The sequence below is a fragment of the Oncorhynchus mykiss genome, chromosome 2 (assembly GCF_013265735.2).
Source record: "Oncorhynchus mykiss isolate Arlee chromosome 2, USDA_OmykA_1.1, whole genome shotgun sequence".
In the NCBI taxonomy this organism is placed as follows: Eukaryota; Metazoa; Chordata; class Actinopteri; order Salmoniformes; family Salmonidae; genus Oncorhynchus; species Oncorhynchus mykiss.
Window position 1 is genome coordinate 30,205,664 of NC_048566.1, and position 16,961 is coordinate 30,222,624.

General features: G+C 42.3%; 1 protein-coding gene, 1 non-coding gene and 1 pseudogene across 2 annotated transcripts; all 3 read left to right on the plus strand.

Annotated features, from left to right (window-relative positions):
• Nucleotides 1-36: 36 nt before the first annotated feature.
• On the plus strand, nucleotides 37-4,134 carry LOC110534650 (annotated as a pseudogene).
• Nucleotides 4,135-4,819: 685 nt separating this feature from the next.
• LOC110486492 (T-complex protein 1 subunit gamma) lies at nucleotides 4,820-9,164 on the plus strand. Its single transcript, XM_021558124.2, has 14 exons — nucleotides 4,820-4,987; nucleotides 5,614-5,675; nucleotides 5,801-5,851; nucleotides 5,947-6,009; nucleotides 6,120-6,216; nucleotides 6,480-6,597; nucleotides 6,687-6,873; nucleotides 6,991-7,140; nucleotides 7,264-7,396; nucleotides 7,504-7,585; nucleotides 7,685-7,865; nucleotides 8,051-8,296; nucleotides 8,393-8,524; nucleotides 8,857-9,164. The coding sequence occupies exons 1-14, from the start codon at nucleotides 4,960-4,962 to the stop codon at nucleotides 8,947-8,949; spliced, it is 1,623 nt and encodes a 540-aa protein (XP_021413799.1). The 5' UTR covers nucleotides 4,820-4,959; the 3' UTR covers nucleotides 8,950-9,164.
• LOC118944173 lies at nucleotides 8,615-8,750 on the plus strand. The gene has a single exon (XR_005039484.1). It is a non-coding gene; the product is annotated as a small nucleolar RNA SNORA15 (small nucleolar RNA).
• Nucleotides 9,165-16,961: the final 7,797 nt, after the last annotated feature.

Sequence of the window (16,961 nt, forward strand, 5' to 3'; positions counted from 1 at the left end):
GGCTCTACTACACTCACGCCCACCCGGCAGTGAACGAATGCAGAGCAGTGAGAGGTAGTGAAAAGCAGAGGATATCAGCTACAGTATATAGCTATTGGGAGCAATTAATTCTGCTGCGATGGGTACCTTGGGTCCATTTAGCCTGTTCTTGCTTTTTGCGTTGTCTCAGCAGAACGTCTTTGTAGCCGCCAGCGACGTGCTCGAGCTCCGGAATTCTGATTTCGATTACACGGTAGCAGAGTACGAGACTGTTGGTGGAGTTCTTCGCGCCTTAGTAAACAATGTTATAGCTAACGTTGTAGCTAATGAATTAGCACGCACGAACGACAGCCATTACTAAACATGATTTTAATATCGATTATACTGCACAATGTTGTAGATAGTTTAACTATTTACAGTTAGAACTGTGCAGCTAACGTTAGCCGATAAAACTGTCTTAATCTAGATCGCTTTAATGACTCAATGTGTCTGCTCAATTCAAACTAACAGTGTTAGATTATTTGTGCATTCTGCGCTGACATGTTTGAGTAGTGGATTATGACTAGTCTAGGTCTCTCTTTAACACTTTTCTAAGTCACCTGATATCTCAGCTGTCACACTTGCCTCAAGCATTTGTGACATTTTATCATTCGCTTCCTTTGTATGGCGCCTCCCTTCATCCGATCTCTCTTTCAGGTGTGGTCACCGCCAGCAACTAGCCCCAGAATATGAAACTGCAGCAACAAAACGAAAAGGGACAGTATCTTTAGCTAAAGTGAGTATACTAGTTTCTCCACACATGACACCCAGGGGATGCATTTTATTTCCTTGCATCCAGATTCGTTACAATCCATTTTTGTTCCACAGGATGGGTATTGCTTTAAAATGTGGGGGTCAACTTTCCATGATAGCTCTGTTGCTTCTCTTTTATCTTTATTGGTGAATTGAGATCAGTTCCCACAGTAGCTTTAACATCAGGGCTGCTTCTACATACCGCCACTCTGAATGCACTGCTATTAAACAGGTTTCTGTCATTTTCTCCAGATAGACTGCACAGTGAACTCTGAGACGTGTGGACGTTTTGGCGTCAATGGGTACCCCACCACACTCAAAATCTTGCGCAATGGAGAGGACTTTGCTGCTTATGATGGACCCAGGAGTGCAGGTGGCTACTTTAAAATCATTGCTGCTCTGGTTTGTGTCTGTGTTTTTAGTGTATGTATGACTCATCTAATGTTGTCCCATGTTCCCATATATGGCATTGTGAGCTTCGTGAAAAAACAGGCAGGTCCCAGTTCCATTCCTCTGCACAATGAGAGAGACCTGGATGCATTCAACAATTTTGAAGCCAGTGTGGTTGGTGAGTTCACTTTATTAATCACTGCAAAGTAGAGAACCTTTAGTCTATTGAAATAAAACAATTGCATGTATATTTTTAATGAACTATATGAGGGACTTATATTCTCCCTCCTTGCTGTCAGTTTTTTTCTCAGGTGCTGACAGCTCTCAGATGGCTGAGTTTTTGAAGGCGTCTAGTGCAATGAGAGACAGCCACCGCTTTGCCCACACTGCAAACCTGAGCCTGGGCCTCAAACACGGCGTGGAATCAGAGTATGTGCTGTAGCTCCCCTTACATATAATCCCACCTGGGTTCTGAACATTCAGACCTCTGGTCACTAGACTATGAGGGCACATTAGTTGGATATGACATCATAGATTATTGCCTAGTAGTAGTACCTTATGATGATGTCACTCTCCTCTTGTGTCTCTCTTAACCAGAACGGTGGTGCTCTTCCGGCCCCCACGACTCAACAGCAAGTTTGAGGACAGCGTGATGATGGCATGGGGCAAATTCACTTAGTCCCTATAAACCTGATGGCCAGCTGGTGAGGGCCACAGCACGGGGAAAGAAACTGCTCTTACCTGATATCCACCTCTCTCTTTTTCTCTCTCCATCACTTTCACTACCCCATCTTTCTCCCTAGGGTGATGAAAGTGACCACTCAGTTCCAGTCTCAGGGGCTGAGTTACGCTGTGGCCAACAGAGCAGAGTTCCAGGATGAGCTGGAGGAGGAGTTTGGCCCAGGGGAGAGCTACCTCTCATCACCATCAGGAACAGGGAGGGCCACAAGTACAGCATGCAGGAGGAGTTCACGTGAGTTACGACAACACATGACCATCACAGACCCTTCCTTATGCAGTCTGGCCAGCTGTCACACTGCTAATCTGTCCATCCATTGCAGACGGGACGGGAAATCCCTGGAGAGGTTCTTGGAGGACTACTTTGCTGGTAAACTGAAGAGACCGGTCTGCTATTTTAATCTCATCTGTTGTTGTCCTTCTTCCCAGTTTCCCCGCTATTTTCTTCGTCTCAGCAGGACAGAAGGACCAACCTCGGAAATACAAGGTTAGGCTACCACTTTTCCTCCTCCAAAGGACATGGATTAAATAACACTTAATGCTCTGTAATCAATATTCTGATACTTTCATTCACAGTTTTAACCGTCTGTATCTGTCAATAGGGTGGCCGTGAGGTGAATAATTTCCTCAAATATCTGAAGGAGGAGGCCACACATCCCCTTGTCCTGGGCACTGCCAGAGAAGACTTGTGAGAGCGCAATGAAGAGAGAGAAGAAAAAACAAGGGATGAGTTGGTGGACTGGCAAAGAAGCAGAAGACATGAACTATAAGGGGGAAAAAGGAGCCATCCATTGCAATACACAGTTTCCCGAACAGAAGATCTCCTTTGGGTTTCTGTGCCTTACCAGCAACACTGAATACTCATAACATAGAGGACTTCTAAATAAAAAAATCTGCAGTTTTTTCATGGGGCTTCAAAAGAGTAATGTTCTCAATGTGAGAGGATGGAGCATCTGCAAGTACAGTAATAGGCAACATGTGCAGATTGGTTTTGCAGTTAAACTGGTGACTTGGTGGTTGCTATTAATATTCCCAAGAAAGGCATACTAGTGTAGCGTCCTTGACTCTGAGTAAGGTACCTCAGTCAGACTATAGATAAATGTAGAAAATGAAAAATTATGTGCAACAGTTTTTGCAAAGTTGCTTACGGGTACAAATAAAAAAGTGCCTGCTAAGCAAATAGATAAAAATAGAATAAAATGTCTGATACAGGGGCCTCCCGAGTGGTGCAGCGGTCTAAGGCACTGAGGCGTCACTACAGACCCGGGTTTGATCCCGGGCTGTATCACAACCGGTTGTTATTGGGAGTCTCATAGGGCGGTGCACAATTGTCCCAGCGTTGTCCGGGTAAGGGGAGGGTTTGGCCGGGGGGCTTTACTTGGCTCATCACGCTCTAGCGACTCCTTGTGGCTGGCCGGGTGTTTGCAGGCTGACCTCTGTTGTCAGTTGTGTTTCCTCCGGTGTTTCACAAGGTTGTTTCCTCTGACACATTGGTGCAGCTGGCTTCCGGGTTAAGTGGGTGGGTTTTAAGAAGCGAGGTTGGTGGGTCATGTTTCGGAGGATGACTCGACCTTTGCCTCCCGAGCCCCTTGGGGAGTTGCAGTGATGAGGGAGAAAAAAGAGGGTACAAACACAAAAAACAAACAAAAAGTTACAAAATATCTGATACAAAAAGATTTAGACAAGAAAATACATTTGACATTACATTTTGGTCATTTAGCATGTGGTTTCCCAAACTCGGTCCTTGGGCCCCCCTGCGTGCAGATGTAGTTTTTTCCCCCCTAGCACGACACAGTTTTCTCAAATAGTCGAAGCTTGATGATGAGTTGGTTATTTGAATCAGCTGTGTACTGAGTTTGGGAAACTGTGTCTTAGCAGACACTCTTATCCAATTTTGTGTGAAAATAGGGTGAAGACTACTGAAGCACTATGGACAGGCTTAGATTTCAGTTGGACTTTTATGCCAAGCATCTCATCTGGGTATGTCTTTCTTTTTGACATACATTTGCACACTTTTGTGCATCTTCCATAAATGCTCTTGAGGAGAGGCAACCTAGTTGGGCCAGTAACCGAAAGGTTGCTGGATTGAATCCCCGACCTGATATGGTAAAAATCTGACGTTCTGCCCCAGAACAAGGCAGTTAACCCACTGTGCCCCGGTAGGCCGTCATTGTAAATAAGAATTTGTTCTTATTAACTGACTTGTCTAGTTAAATAAATAAAACGTTTGAAATGCCTCATTGTCCCGAATTTATCAAATTGAACTCGATTTGATTTTTACATACTTAGACACTCAATATCACTATTTTGTTTCGTGTTATATACACAATTTCGCACATAATCCACATATTAGTATTTTTTGTTAGAGATATGTTTATTTGTTATTGGAAATTACAGTGCTATTTATTGGAATTATTTATTTTCCTAGAATGTATAGTAGTTACATCAGCTAGCCCCTCTTCTGCGATTTATGTTTTACGTGACATTTGACTTACGTCTCGTTGAGCTTTTATTTGCGTTTGAGTAACTACTGACATAATTTGATGTTTCTTTCATGAAAAGAGAGTTGTCAAGCTCGGGCAATGTCCAATGCATGGGTATTTGATACGTTACAGAATGGTCTTGTTTCTTTCTGGACTACATATCCCAAAATGCAATACATGTGCGTGATGAAGGTTGTACGTACAGTGCACCAAATGGTAAGCCTAGTAAATGTAGCTAAACGTTTGAAGATACAGGTAGTTTTATGCCGTCATGCACATAATTGATACAACAGAGCTGGTCATTTATTGGGTTTCAATATAATGTCCATATGTACTGCGACATAGGATTTAATTTGCTAGGGTAATCACACGAGGAAACAATATAAACGTGAAGATAGCGCCCACTGGCGACTTCCTCTTTCGTAGTCACGCAGATTGGGTTGTACGGCTGTTCATCAAAATTCCCTCGTCCTTAATTGGTCATTTATTTCCCAACCCGCCCAGCCACAAACAAATTAGCCTTTCCTGTGCTGCGTTTGAGAACTTGGTAGCCGGTTGATCTACGCACGCTGCCAAAATGATGGGAAGACCAATCGTCGTGTTGAGTGAGTGATAAAGTGACAACATTTATCAATGAATTAAATACATTAGTGTTTTAAGTGTATTTTATATCTTGCTAAATTTGTGAGCTTTTTCATTCACGTGAGGTGATGCCCGGCGTTCGGGCCTAGCTAGCCAGTGATGTCTCGAGTTGTGACAGTCATGCTGCGCTGTTAGCGGAACAATCGGCTATAAACTTATCAAATTTGGGGAATAAACAGGGATACAGTTCTGCTAGCATTCTATTTGGTATTGTTATGCACGTCATCAAACGTAGTTAGACAAACCCTTCGGGTAAGATTAATGGATAATAATTTGCTAGCTGCCTTACTAGCTAAGTTACATTTTAAGGTGAGCTATTTCCCTGGTGTCTCCCCGTTTTTGGGGTTGGTCTCAGTATCTGGTTCGGGCAGTGGCAACACGGTAGCTAACGATGGTGCAGACAATCTTGCAAATGTAATTTCAGAAATTAAATGTACTTATAACTACACACTTGTTGGCCTACCATGTTGTCCGTCAAGTTTCTAAATACACTGAACAAACCGCAGCATCATGGTCAGTCATTTTGAGTATAGGCCTAGTTAAGAGACTGCCCCTCTCTGTCGCCACCTCAATGATCTTCTCTCTTTAGGCCAGAATATGAAAAGAGAGTCTGGACGCAAGGTTCAGAAAGGGAACATCAGTGCAGCAAAGGTAAAGATGACACAACACTCGGACTTCCCCTTCCCATTACCCAATAATTTTACTTCTGACTGAGGTTTAATTGCGATAATGAAACATGAGAAATTCCTGCAGCCTTACGAAGTCTACTTTTACAGGCAATAGCAGATGTCATCAGAACATGCCTGGGACCAAGAGCCATGATGAAGGTTTGTACCAAGACACAATTCCTGGCCCTTAGATACTTAAATCCCAAAGTGACACCAAAATACAACTGTCTTAACCTTTCCCTATCTATTAACAGATGCTGCTAGACCCCATGGGCGGCATTGTCATGACCAACGATGGCAATGCCATCCTCCGAGAGGTGAGGTTTCTGCACTACATTTCCCATAAGCACCCTTACACTGTATTTGGAAGATGGTAAATGTAAACAAATTCAGGTCTGTTAGTTATCTTTCCTGTAAACAAACACAGATTCAAGTGCAGCACCCGGCAGCCAAGTCCATGATTGAGATCAGCCGCACCCAGGATGAGGAGGTGGGAGACGGCACCACGTCAGTCATCATCCTTGGTAAGTGGCCTGGTAGTGGAAGTATTTCATCTCACTCCATTGACATGGAATTGACTGAGATCCAGTCAACCTCTTCAACATAGTCAATGTACCCTTTTGAGCTTCAGGCTATTTAGGACTGGATGTTGTGGCACTCCGACTCCGAGAGGGCCACGTTGATGATGCGTAAGAATCAATCGTCCTCTAAGCCATCGTACTGAGTGTGCACATTTTTAAAACAGCTCTTGGTTAACATATTTTTTCAATATTTTGTCGGTCTCTAGCTGGGGAGATGCTGTCTGTAGCAGAGCAGTTCCTGGAGCAGCAGATGCACCCCACAGTCATCATCAGTGCCTACAGACACGCCCTTGACGACATGCTTGAGATGCTCAAAGACATCAGGTATAGATTGCATTCACTTACACACACAATCCTCCCTCGCACACTTTTACACTCCATTCTATTGACCGACTGTCTCTGTTCCCTCCCAGCACCCCGGTGGATGTGAATGACAGGGCGCAGATGCTGAAGATCATCAACTCTGCCATCTGCACCAAGGCCTTGAGCCGTTGGTCTACCATGGCGTGTAATATTGCCCTGGATGCCGTGCGCACTGTGGAGTTGGAGGAGCACGGGCGCAAGGAGATCAACATTAAGCTGTACGCCAAAGTGGAGAAGGTAAGCGTTAAAGGTCTTGCGGTTACAACATTGACATCAATAAGTATGGCATGGGTGTGGTCATTGGGAAAATGACACCAGGTTGGTTGATTCCTCCTTGTTTTGCTATGGTTATAGGTGCCTGGTGGCTTCATTGAGGACTCATGTGTGCTAAAAGGCGTGATGGTCAACAAGGACGTCACTCACCCCCGCATGCGCAGAATGATCAAGAACCCCCGCATCATCCTGCTGGACTGCTCCCTGGAGTACAAGAAGGGCGAGAGCCAGGTACTGAAAACACATGTACACAGTGTCATTCATATATCCACACAAATGCATTACCAGCACACACATACAGTATAAAAATAACAGTAGTAGGTACTGGCCAATAAATGTTGTGTTCCTATGCAGACTGACATTGAGATCACACGTGAGGAGGATTTTTCTAGAATCCTTCAGATGGAGGAAGAGTACATCCAGACAATCTGTGAAGACATCATCCGCCTCAAGCCAGACCTCATCTTCACCGAGAAGGGCATCTCAGGTACTTCACATACAAAATCTGTATGTACAATTTTAGCAACCGCTCTTAATCCACCAAAGCTCCCCTGCACTGACCAGAGAAACTCACCTCTCCACTCATCTCCCCAGACCTGGCACAACACTATCTGATGAAGGCCAACATCACAGCCATCCGCCGTGTCAGAAAGACTGACAACAACCGCATTTCAAGGTAAGATCCATTCCACACAGTATAGTATTCTGAAGATGTGCTAACTATTAATCCTTTTAAATTGTTAATTGACTATTAACGCTGATATCATATTCTCAGGGCATGTGGGGCTCGCATCGCCAGCCGTACAGATGAGCTGCGTGAGGAGGACGTGGGAACCGGCGCCGGCCTGTTTGAGATCAAGAAGATTGGAGATGAGTACTTCACCTTTGTCACAGAGTGCAAAGACCCCAAAGCCTGCACCATCCTGCTGAGAGGAGCCAGCAAAGAGATCCTGGCTGTACGTATCAAGTTACCCCTCATGCACAAGAATATGTTAAGACGTCTCCGTTGCGGCAAAAGCAGCTAATTTTCAGGCATACCGTGTAAAGACAGGATGATTTGATCCTCATGGTATCCTATTATGCTCAATGCTTCATTGTGGAACCAAACAGTGTTGATGGTGTGTGTCTCTCTGTCCCTCAGGAGGTGGAGCGTAACTTGCAGGATGCAATGCAGGTGTGTCGTAACGTGCTACTGGACCCATCTCTACTCCCTGGAGGTGGGGCGGTGGAAATGGCTGTGTCCAAGAGGCTGATGGAGCGTTCCAAGACCCTGACTGGGGTGGAGCAGTGGCCCTACCGTGCCGTGGCCCAGGCCCTGGAGGTTATCCCCCGTACACTCATCCAAAACTGTGGTGCCTCAACCATCCGTGTGCTCACCTCTCTCAGGGTACGTGTGGTTTTGCTCTAAAATATGCGCCTTTATCATTTTGTTGGGCACAGCTATGTTGTTTTATTTATTTTAACCCCCCTCCCCCCTCTGTAGGCCAAGCACACCCTGGAGGCCTGTGCATCATGGGGTGTGAACGGAGAGACTGGCACCTTGGCAGACATGATGGAGCTTGGCATCTGTGAGCCGCTGGCTGTCAAGGCCCAGACTTACAAGACTGCTGTGGAGGTAAGAGGGGCTAATGGGCTGCTGTTGAAAGTGAGATTCATCTCAAATGTATCTGCAACAAATGCTTGAGACTAAAACATATTGTACAAGGCATGGACGAATTCTGTTTTACTTTGTCAGTAGTGAATGCAGTCAGACACCATGCAAAAACATTTTCACTCCTACTACTCTAAAGGATGAGTGCTTTCCAGTGCCTTATCTCCTTCACATCAAAGTGAATACAATGAAACTCAGGGCACCTTTAGTGTCTCTCTTTTCATTTTATGACTTAAAACAGTCACTGGTTTCAGTGAACCCCACTAATGTAATTTTGATCTCTTCTTGCCTTTCAGACGGCCATCTTGCTGCTCCGCATTGATGACATTGTGTCTGGAATCAAGAAGAAAGGCGATGACCAGGCTGGAGGAGGACAGGGAGCAGAATGAAGATAAATGAGGAAAGAAATGGGTTGGTAGACCAGTGGGCCAACAGACCGCTAGTGTACATAGTACAGCCTACTGTTCTCTTTTGGGATGCTATTTTGCAAAAATACTAAATGTTTGGCCTGGATTGTCTGTTCTCAACCAAGTATGTGTGTCGATAATCAAGCATCACAGTAGCCATGTATGTTTGATTTGCTATAAAATTCAAATCGAATGCGGTCTGACTCACAGTTCATTGTATATCTTTAGTCGTGGCAGATTAAATAAGTATCTTAAATGATACTCATTGTTTATAGCACTGTAGTACCCAGTTAAAGTGGAAACAGGTTATACTGTTTTGAGCCTTTTTAAGAAGGATAGGTTTCTCTCAGCAACAGACATAAAAATATTAACTTCAGCTTTATTAAAGTTAAATGCATGAAAAAAAAAAATGCTATTCACCACAGCATATTGAAATAAACCAGATCTGAGTACACAACAGATAATAAAATATTACTTCCGGTTACATCAAGGTTCTATTTTATCTGGGCCATAACTCCCATCCCTGAATGTGTTGAATAGGCCTATTAGGAAGTCATAAAACCATGCAATAGGTCATGGTTTTCTTTTTTTGATTCCTTATGTTTGCAACTTTACACATATACAGTACCAGTCTGGAGTAGAGGTCAACCGATTAATCGGAATGGGCAATTTAATTAGGGCACATTTCAAGTTTTCATAATCGGGAATCGTCATTTTTGGACACTGATTATGGCCGATTACATTGCCCTCCACAAGACTGCGTGGCAGGCTGACTACCTGTTATGCGAGTGCAGCAAGGAGCCGAGGTACGGTGCTAGCTAGCATTAAACTGAGTCTTTATAAAAATCTTAACATATTCACAAGTTAACTACACATGGTTGATATTACTAGTTTATCTAGCTTGTCCTGCGTTGCATATAATCGATGCGGTGCCTGTTCATTTATCATTGAATCACAGCCTACTTCGCCAAACTGGTGATTTAACAAGCGCATTCATGAAAAAAGTACCGTCTTAGCGCCAATGTACCGAACCATAAACATCAATGCACAAGTATATCTTTTTAAACCTGCATATTTAGTTAATATTGCCTGCTAACATGAATTTCTTTTAACTAGGGAAATTGTCACTTCTCTGGCGTTCTGTGCAGAGTCAGTGTATAGTGTGTGAAGACCATTTCTTCCTAACAAAGACCGTAATTAATTTGCCAGACTTGTACATAATTATGACAACATTGAAGGTTGTGCAATGTAACTGCAAAATTTAGACTTAGGGATGCCACCCGGTAGATAAAATACAGAACGGTTCCATATTTCACAAAGAATAAGTGTTTTGTTTTCAAAATAATAGTTTTCGGATTTGGCCATATTAATGACCTACGGCTCATATTTCTGTGTTATTATAATTAAGACTTGATAGAGCAGTCTGACTGAACAGTGGTAGGCAGCAGCAGGCTCATAAGCATTCATTCAAACAGCACTTTCCTGCGTTTGCCAGCAGCTCTTTGCTGTGCTTCAAGCATTGCGCTGTTTATGACTTAAAGCCTATCAACTCCCAAGATTAGGCTGGCAATACTAAAGTACCTATTAGAACATCCAATAGTCAAAGGTATATGAAATACAAATGGTATAGAGAGAAATAGTCCTAACAATAACTACAACCTAAAACTTCTTACTTGGGAATATTGAAGACTCATGTTAAAAGGAACCACCAGCTTTCATATGTTCTGAGCAAGGAACTTAAACATTAGCTTTTTTTACATGGCACATATTACACTTACTTAGTTTTTGCATTATTTAAACCAAATTGAACATGTTTCATTATTTGAGGATAAATTGATTTTATTATATTAAGTAAAATAAGTGTTCATTCAGTATTGTAATTGTCATTATTACATATATATATAAAATCGTCTGATTAATTGGTATCTGCTTTTTTTGGTCCTCGATAATCACTATCAGCGTTAAAATCATAATCGGTCGACCTCTAGTGGACACACCTACTCATTCCAGGGTTTTTCTTCATTTTATGGTAGAATAATAGTGAAGACTATGACATGACACATGGAATCATGTAGTAACCAAGAAAGTGTTTAACAAATCAAAATATAGTCGCCCTTTGCCTTGACAGATTTGCGCACTTGGCATTCTCTCAACCAGCTTCATGAGGTAGTCCCCTGTAATGAATTTCAATTAACAGGTTTGCCTTAAGTACATTTTTATGGAATTTCTTTAAATGTGTTTGAGCCAGTCACTTGCATTGTGACAAGGTAGCCCTATTTGGTAAAATACCTAATGGCAATAAAAGTTCAAATAAGCAAAGAGAAAGGAGAGTCCATTATTTTAAGACATGAGTCAGTCAATCTGGAAAATGTCAATTTTAACGTTTCTAGAAGTGCAGTAGCAAAAACCATCAAGCGCTATGAAACTGGCTCTCATGAGGACTGCCACAGAAAATGAAGACCCAGAGTTACCTCTAATGCAGAGGATAAGTTCATTAGAGTTACGAGCCTCAAATTGCAGCCCAAATAAATGCTACACAGAGTTCAAGTAACAGACAACTCTCCAAATCAACTGTTCAGAGGAGACTGCGTGAATCAGGCCTTCATGGTTGAATTGCTACAAAGAAACCACCACTGAAGGACAATCAGACTTGTGCCAAAAAAACACGAGCAATGGACATTAGACCGGTGGAAATCTGTCCTTTGGTTGAGACCAAATATGAGATTTTGGGTTCCAACCACCGTGTCTTTCTGAGACGGTGTAGGTGAACGGATGAGCTCTGCATGTGTGGTTCCAACGGTGAAGCATGTGTGTTGGAGGAGGTGTGATGGTTTGGGGGTGCTTTGCTGGTGACACTGTCAGTGACTTGTTTAGAATTCAAGGCACACTTAACCAGCATGGCTTCTGCAGCGATATGCCATCCCATCTGGTTTGCGCTTAGTGGGACTATCATTTGTTTTTCAACAGGACATTGACCCAACACATCTTCAGGCTGTGTCAGGGCTATTTGACCAAGGAGAGTGATGGAGTGCTGCATCAGATTCTGGCCACCACAATCACCCAACTCAACCCACTTGAGATTGTTAGGGAAGAGTTAGACCGCAGAGTGAAGGAAAAGCAGCCAACAAGTGCTAAGCATATGTAGGAACTCCTTCCAGACTATTGGAAAAGCATTCCAGGTGAAGCTGGTTCAGAGTGCCAAGCGTGTGCAAAGCTGTCAAGGTAAAGGGTGGCTACTCTGAAGAATCTAAAATATGAAATATATTGTGATTTGTTTAACACTTTTTTTTGGTTACTACATGATTCCATGTGTTATTGTGTTTTTGATGTCTTCACTATTATTCTACAATGGAAAAACCCTTGAATGAGTAGGTGTGTCCTAACCTTTAACTGGTACTGTACATGTCAACAGACCGTGCAAGTACATGGATTCCTGGGCTTTATCTCTATACTCTGACCTGAGAAGACCATTCAAAGCAATATGAAGGGAGTGGAGTCTTTGTTGACTCATCTGGACAGTGGCCCAGAATATGAGAAAAGGGAGCAATGAAATGCCATAAAAGTATTTAAAGGTTTGCTTTTCCCTGCCCTGTACAGAAGCAGATGGCAGTGTGCCAAAAGCCTCCATACACCCTAATAAAAAAACTTCCCCTCATATTCCTTGATGGATACTTTTAAATGCTTGTTCACCTACCAATGTAAAGGGGATGAGAAAATTATTTCACAACATTGAGAGTCTGTACAGCCAGGTTCCAAACCACTTGACCTGTTCTAGACATTCATTATATCAGGCCAGGTAGAAACAGCGGAAGAGTGGTGTTGTCATCTCTGGGCTTTCTCTCCAGTCTCTGGGTCGACACCGCTGTCCAGCTCTGGAGAGGAAATCGGCACGTTAGTCATCGTTACAAAGCAATGAAGGTATTAGCATCTGAATTTTTCCAAACTCTTCAACAGTGTGAGTATTTATCCTTAAATTTATCTTTTTGAGCATAAGACTCAAGCATAAAAACCTAGGCACCCGTGTCTGACACCGTTTTAATTAAGGGAGAAAAAAACTTAACAGATGGCACCCGCTGTTAAGTGTGACTCACCCATGCTGGCCTCACTGGGTGCTGTGGAGGGGAGGCGTCTGTGCTGGTAGGCAGGCTGGAGGTTGGGAACCAGAGGCCCTGGATCCAGTACAGAGGATGGGGGGAGACTCATGACCCCCGTAATAGGAGCTTGGGGTCGGACCACCTCCATATCCACGCCTGCTCTCAGCGGAGGGCCAGAAAAAAATGGAAGTGATCAGTGAGAAGTACAAAGTATAAACTGAGCATACCAAACATTAGAAACACCTTCCTTGGACTCTATAAGGTGTCGAAAGCATTCCGCCGGGATGCTGGCCCATGCTCGCTCCAATGCTTCCAAAAGTTGTCAAGTTGGCTGGATGTCCTTTGGGTACTGGACTATTCTTGATAAACATGGGAAACTGTTGAGCGTGAAAAAGCCAGCAGCGTTGCAGTTCTTGACACAAACCGGTGCGCCTGGTAATACTACCATACCCCATTCAAAGGCACTTAAAATCTGTTGTCCTGCCCATTCACCCTCTGAAAGGCACACATACACAATCCATGTCTCAAGGCTTAAAAATAATCCTCCCCTTCATCTACACTGAAGTGGATTTAAGGGATCATAGCTTTCACATGGATTCACCTGGGGTCTCATAACCGCTTGTGTAAATGTCACACTAAAAATCTGTGTGCGGTATTTCTGAGAAGACTGAGCACATACAAAAATAGAGATTTATAAACTTGGTGCAGGTTTCCATTATAAATCAGACCCGTTCTGAAACTGCGCGCATGAACAAGCATTAGTTTGAAATATCCAATAAATGTCGTTCCACTTCATGATTGTGTCCCACTTGTTGTTGATTCTTCACAAAAAAATACAGTTTTATATCTTTATGTTTGAAGCCTGAAATGTGGCAAAAGGTCGCAAAGTTCAAGGGGGCCGAATACTTTCGCAAGGCACTGTAAATGCCTATTTCTAATTATTTTCAAATGCAAAGACAAACTAAATAGATTCTCTCTTCTCACTAATGGCAAATTATTGCATCTTGTTATTAACCTGTTTAACCTGTTCTTTTCCTCCATTTGCAGAAAATACTAATAGACTTGCCTGCTTGCAATGCAATACTTCAACTACTATAAACTGTGCTTACGCATGGTCTAAGCTTTGTGGGAAGGTGAGCACATTTTCATGTCAAGTTCAGTTTTTATAAATGCCAACTTTTGTGTGAAACCTGGCACACGCATGTTTAATTTCCATGATCATTGCATAATAAATTCCTCACCTTCTCTCTGACGGTTTCATACTCATGAGGTAACATAGGCCTTTTATTTAGTTTTTTATTTTTTACTTCAGTTTATTTTAGTAAATACTTTCTTAACACTTTTTGTTCTCAAAACTGCATTGTTGATTAAGGGCTTGTAAGTAAGCATTTCACTGTTGTATTCGGCGCACGTGACAAATCAAATTTTATTTTGGGGTCTATTTTGTACATACGCACGGTTTATAAAACGAGGCCCCTGGTCAGTCTGTCATGAAAAGAGCAGTTGTTCTTAATGTTTTGTATACACAGTGTATGGCTCTGTGAAGCACTTCCCAATAACGTACATGCTTCCTTACTTCAAAAAAACAATCCCTGATGTGACAAGCTAAATAGGTGAGAGCAATGTTCCCAAAATATTGTTCCCATTTATAATAGGATTATCAGAGAGATTGAGGTAACTTCAGTAACTACCATATCAAGGTTCCTGATAAAGGAGGTCAGTTAACTATTAGCCTTTGGAGACCATTCACCAAGACATTTGGAAAGAAGGCCATGCGAGTGTTTTAATGGTCTTACCAATGGGGTCCTGTGATTGGTGGGGATGGTAAATAGACTGATAGGAGGGAGGGAGGGAGGGGCTCTACATAGATGGTGCTGATAGGTCTGGTTTTGGATGCAGAAATGGGGTGCTTCCTGAAGTCTCCCCAACACATCCCACCACCAGCCGAAGATACCTCTGCCAAAGGGATTTTTTTTTTAACAATTAGGCTTAAGTATCAATACTCTGAAGTGATTTCCTCTCCTTATCTAATTTCCTTCATCTGCACTGATGTGAAATAATTTGACTGGTGAAAGCAATTTTCAGTAGTTAGCTTAAACAATTTTACTTAAAATTATGGTCAGATCAATCCAGCTGAAGGAGAGGAGACCATGCAGGAAGCATTTTTACACTGCTGACATGCACCCACCCTGGGCACCCAGCTCTTGACAGCAAGTGCAACTGAAGTACTTGACAGGAACACCTCCTGTCAAGTACTTCAGTTGCACTTGCTGTCAGGAGCTGGGTGCCCAGGGTGGGTGCATGTCAGCAGCGTAGACTAGTGCGTGTACTTTTGGACAGGTATGCCAGTCTTAAGTAACCACATGATACGTTGGGACTAAATGTTCCCTTGCTACTTTAGCCCCCAACTTCCTCAAAACTGTGGCAAATAATGGTGGAAGAGCATCAGCATTGGCAGTTAACAACACTGACTACTTATTTTAAAGCCACAGTCAGACTTCCGGTAATTTCAACTAATGCAATATAGCCTACCCCTTCATTTGGAATAATATGACTTATTATTCATAATTTGATAAGTACAGTAGTCTTATCATTATATTAGGATATATTACTCCATTGTTTATGTTGACAAAATGTATACAGGTGTATACAGATAAACATGACGTAATGTTTATCTTCTAGAATGTTATTCCTTCAGCACTATATATATATAAGGTGTTTGCATGTGGAAAAGTCGTGTATTTGCTCCCTTGATATACACATTTTATAGTGTGCCTGTATAGTAAATAAAACTTTAAAATGTAAGATTATTATTTATAATGTATTATCAGGCTATAGCATTGAGGCCTATAGAGCCTACCAAACAAATTCAATAGACGTTTTACTGTCAAATTTATACAGTGCAAGGCCGACAGGGATCTATGAAGTGTCAACTTCAAACTAACTTCCTGGGTAGTATAATTCGTCTGTAGGTTAATTTTATGCATTTTTATAGGCTATATGTTGTTATCCATCAATTCTTGAAAACAATCATGTTCTTACCGTAACACCTGTTTTTCTTAAATTTTCGCAATGGACAATTTTCTTTGATTCGAAGCAGACACGCTCCGTGTTTTCTTCGAGCTGGGGCAGCTGCCATATTCTCCAGACTAATAAATAAACGAAAAGTTTGGTTAGACGTGAACAATATTTGACCACCGACAAAAATAGCCCGTTAGTCGAAAAGCGTAGTTCTACGTCATAGGCTCGATGTTATGACGCCTTCAAAACAACTGGGAAAAACGAGCTCCGAATGGGGAAAACATTATTTGAACGGTCATCCAACTCGGAAACTAGAGTCTCTTTAGAGCTCCCGAATTTCTGACCTGAAGTCATGAGTTAACCTCGTATTCTTCCGAGTTCCCAGTTATTTTGAACACGGCAATATGCTACGTTCATAACCAAGTTGGAAGGTGGTAATATTGTAAGTACCAGTTGGATGCATTCACATGCCTTGAACTCGTTGACAAACGCCGGATAGCCAACAAGCTGCGTCAACTATAACTAAAAGTACAGCTATCATGCATGTAAACAAAATATAGTTTTCAAAAAACACATTAATAGATTGCTTTTTTATAAACAATGTTTTATTACATTTAACTGCCGAAAATCCTGTTATCAAGGTCATTTATTTAGTAGGTCAGGTCAGCATGTGGGAGAAGTCTGCGATCAGGGGTGATAGACGAGTTTCCCACATAAAGATTGAGTCCTCTAAGTGCCCAAAAGCAAGTTTTAGCATGGGCAGCACCATTAGGATTTTCACAATTTTGAAGTAGTCAACTGGGTGGGACTTCCTTCTGGTTAAGGAAAGATTATACACTGCTCAAAAAAATAAAGGGAACACTTAAACAACACAATGTA

What these genes read in the sequence shown, in the direction of transcription:
- LOC110486492 (XM_021558124.2), top strand. Translation starts at nt 4,960, where the DNA reads ATGATGGGAAGACCAATCGTCGTGTTGA. An exon ending in ACAAGAAGGGCGAGAGCCAG is followed by an intron (nt 7,141 to 7,263) that starts GTACTGAAAACA and finishes GTTCCTATGCAG; the next exon opens with ACTGACATTGAGATCACACG. An exon ending in CACCGAGAAGGGCATCTCAG is followed by an intron (nt 7,397 to 7,503) that starts GTACTTCACATA and finishes TCATCTCCCCAG; the next exon opens with ACCTGGCACAACACTATCTG.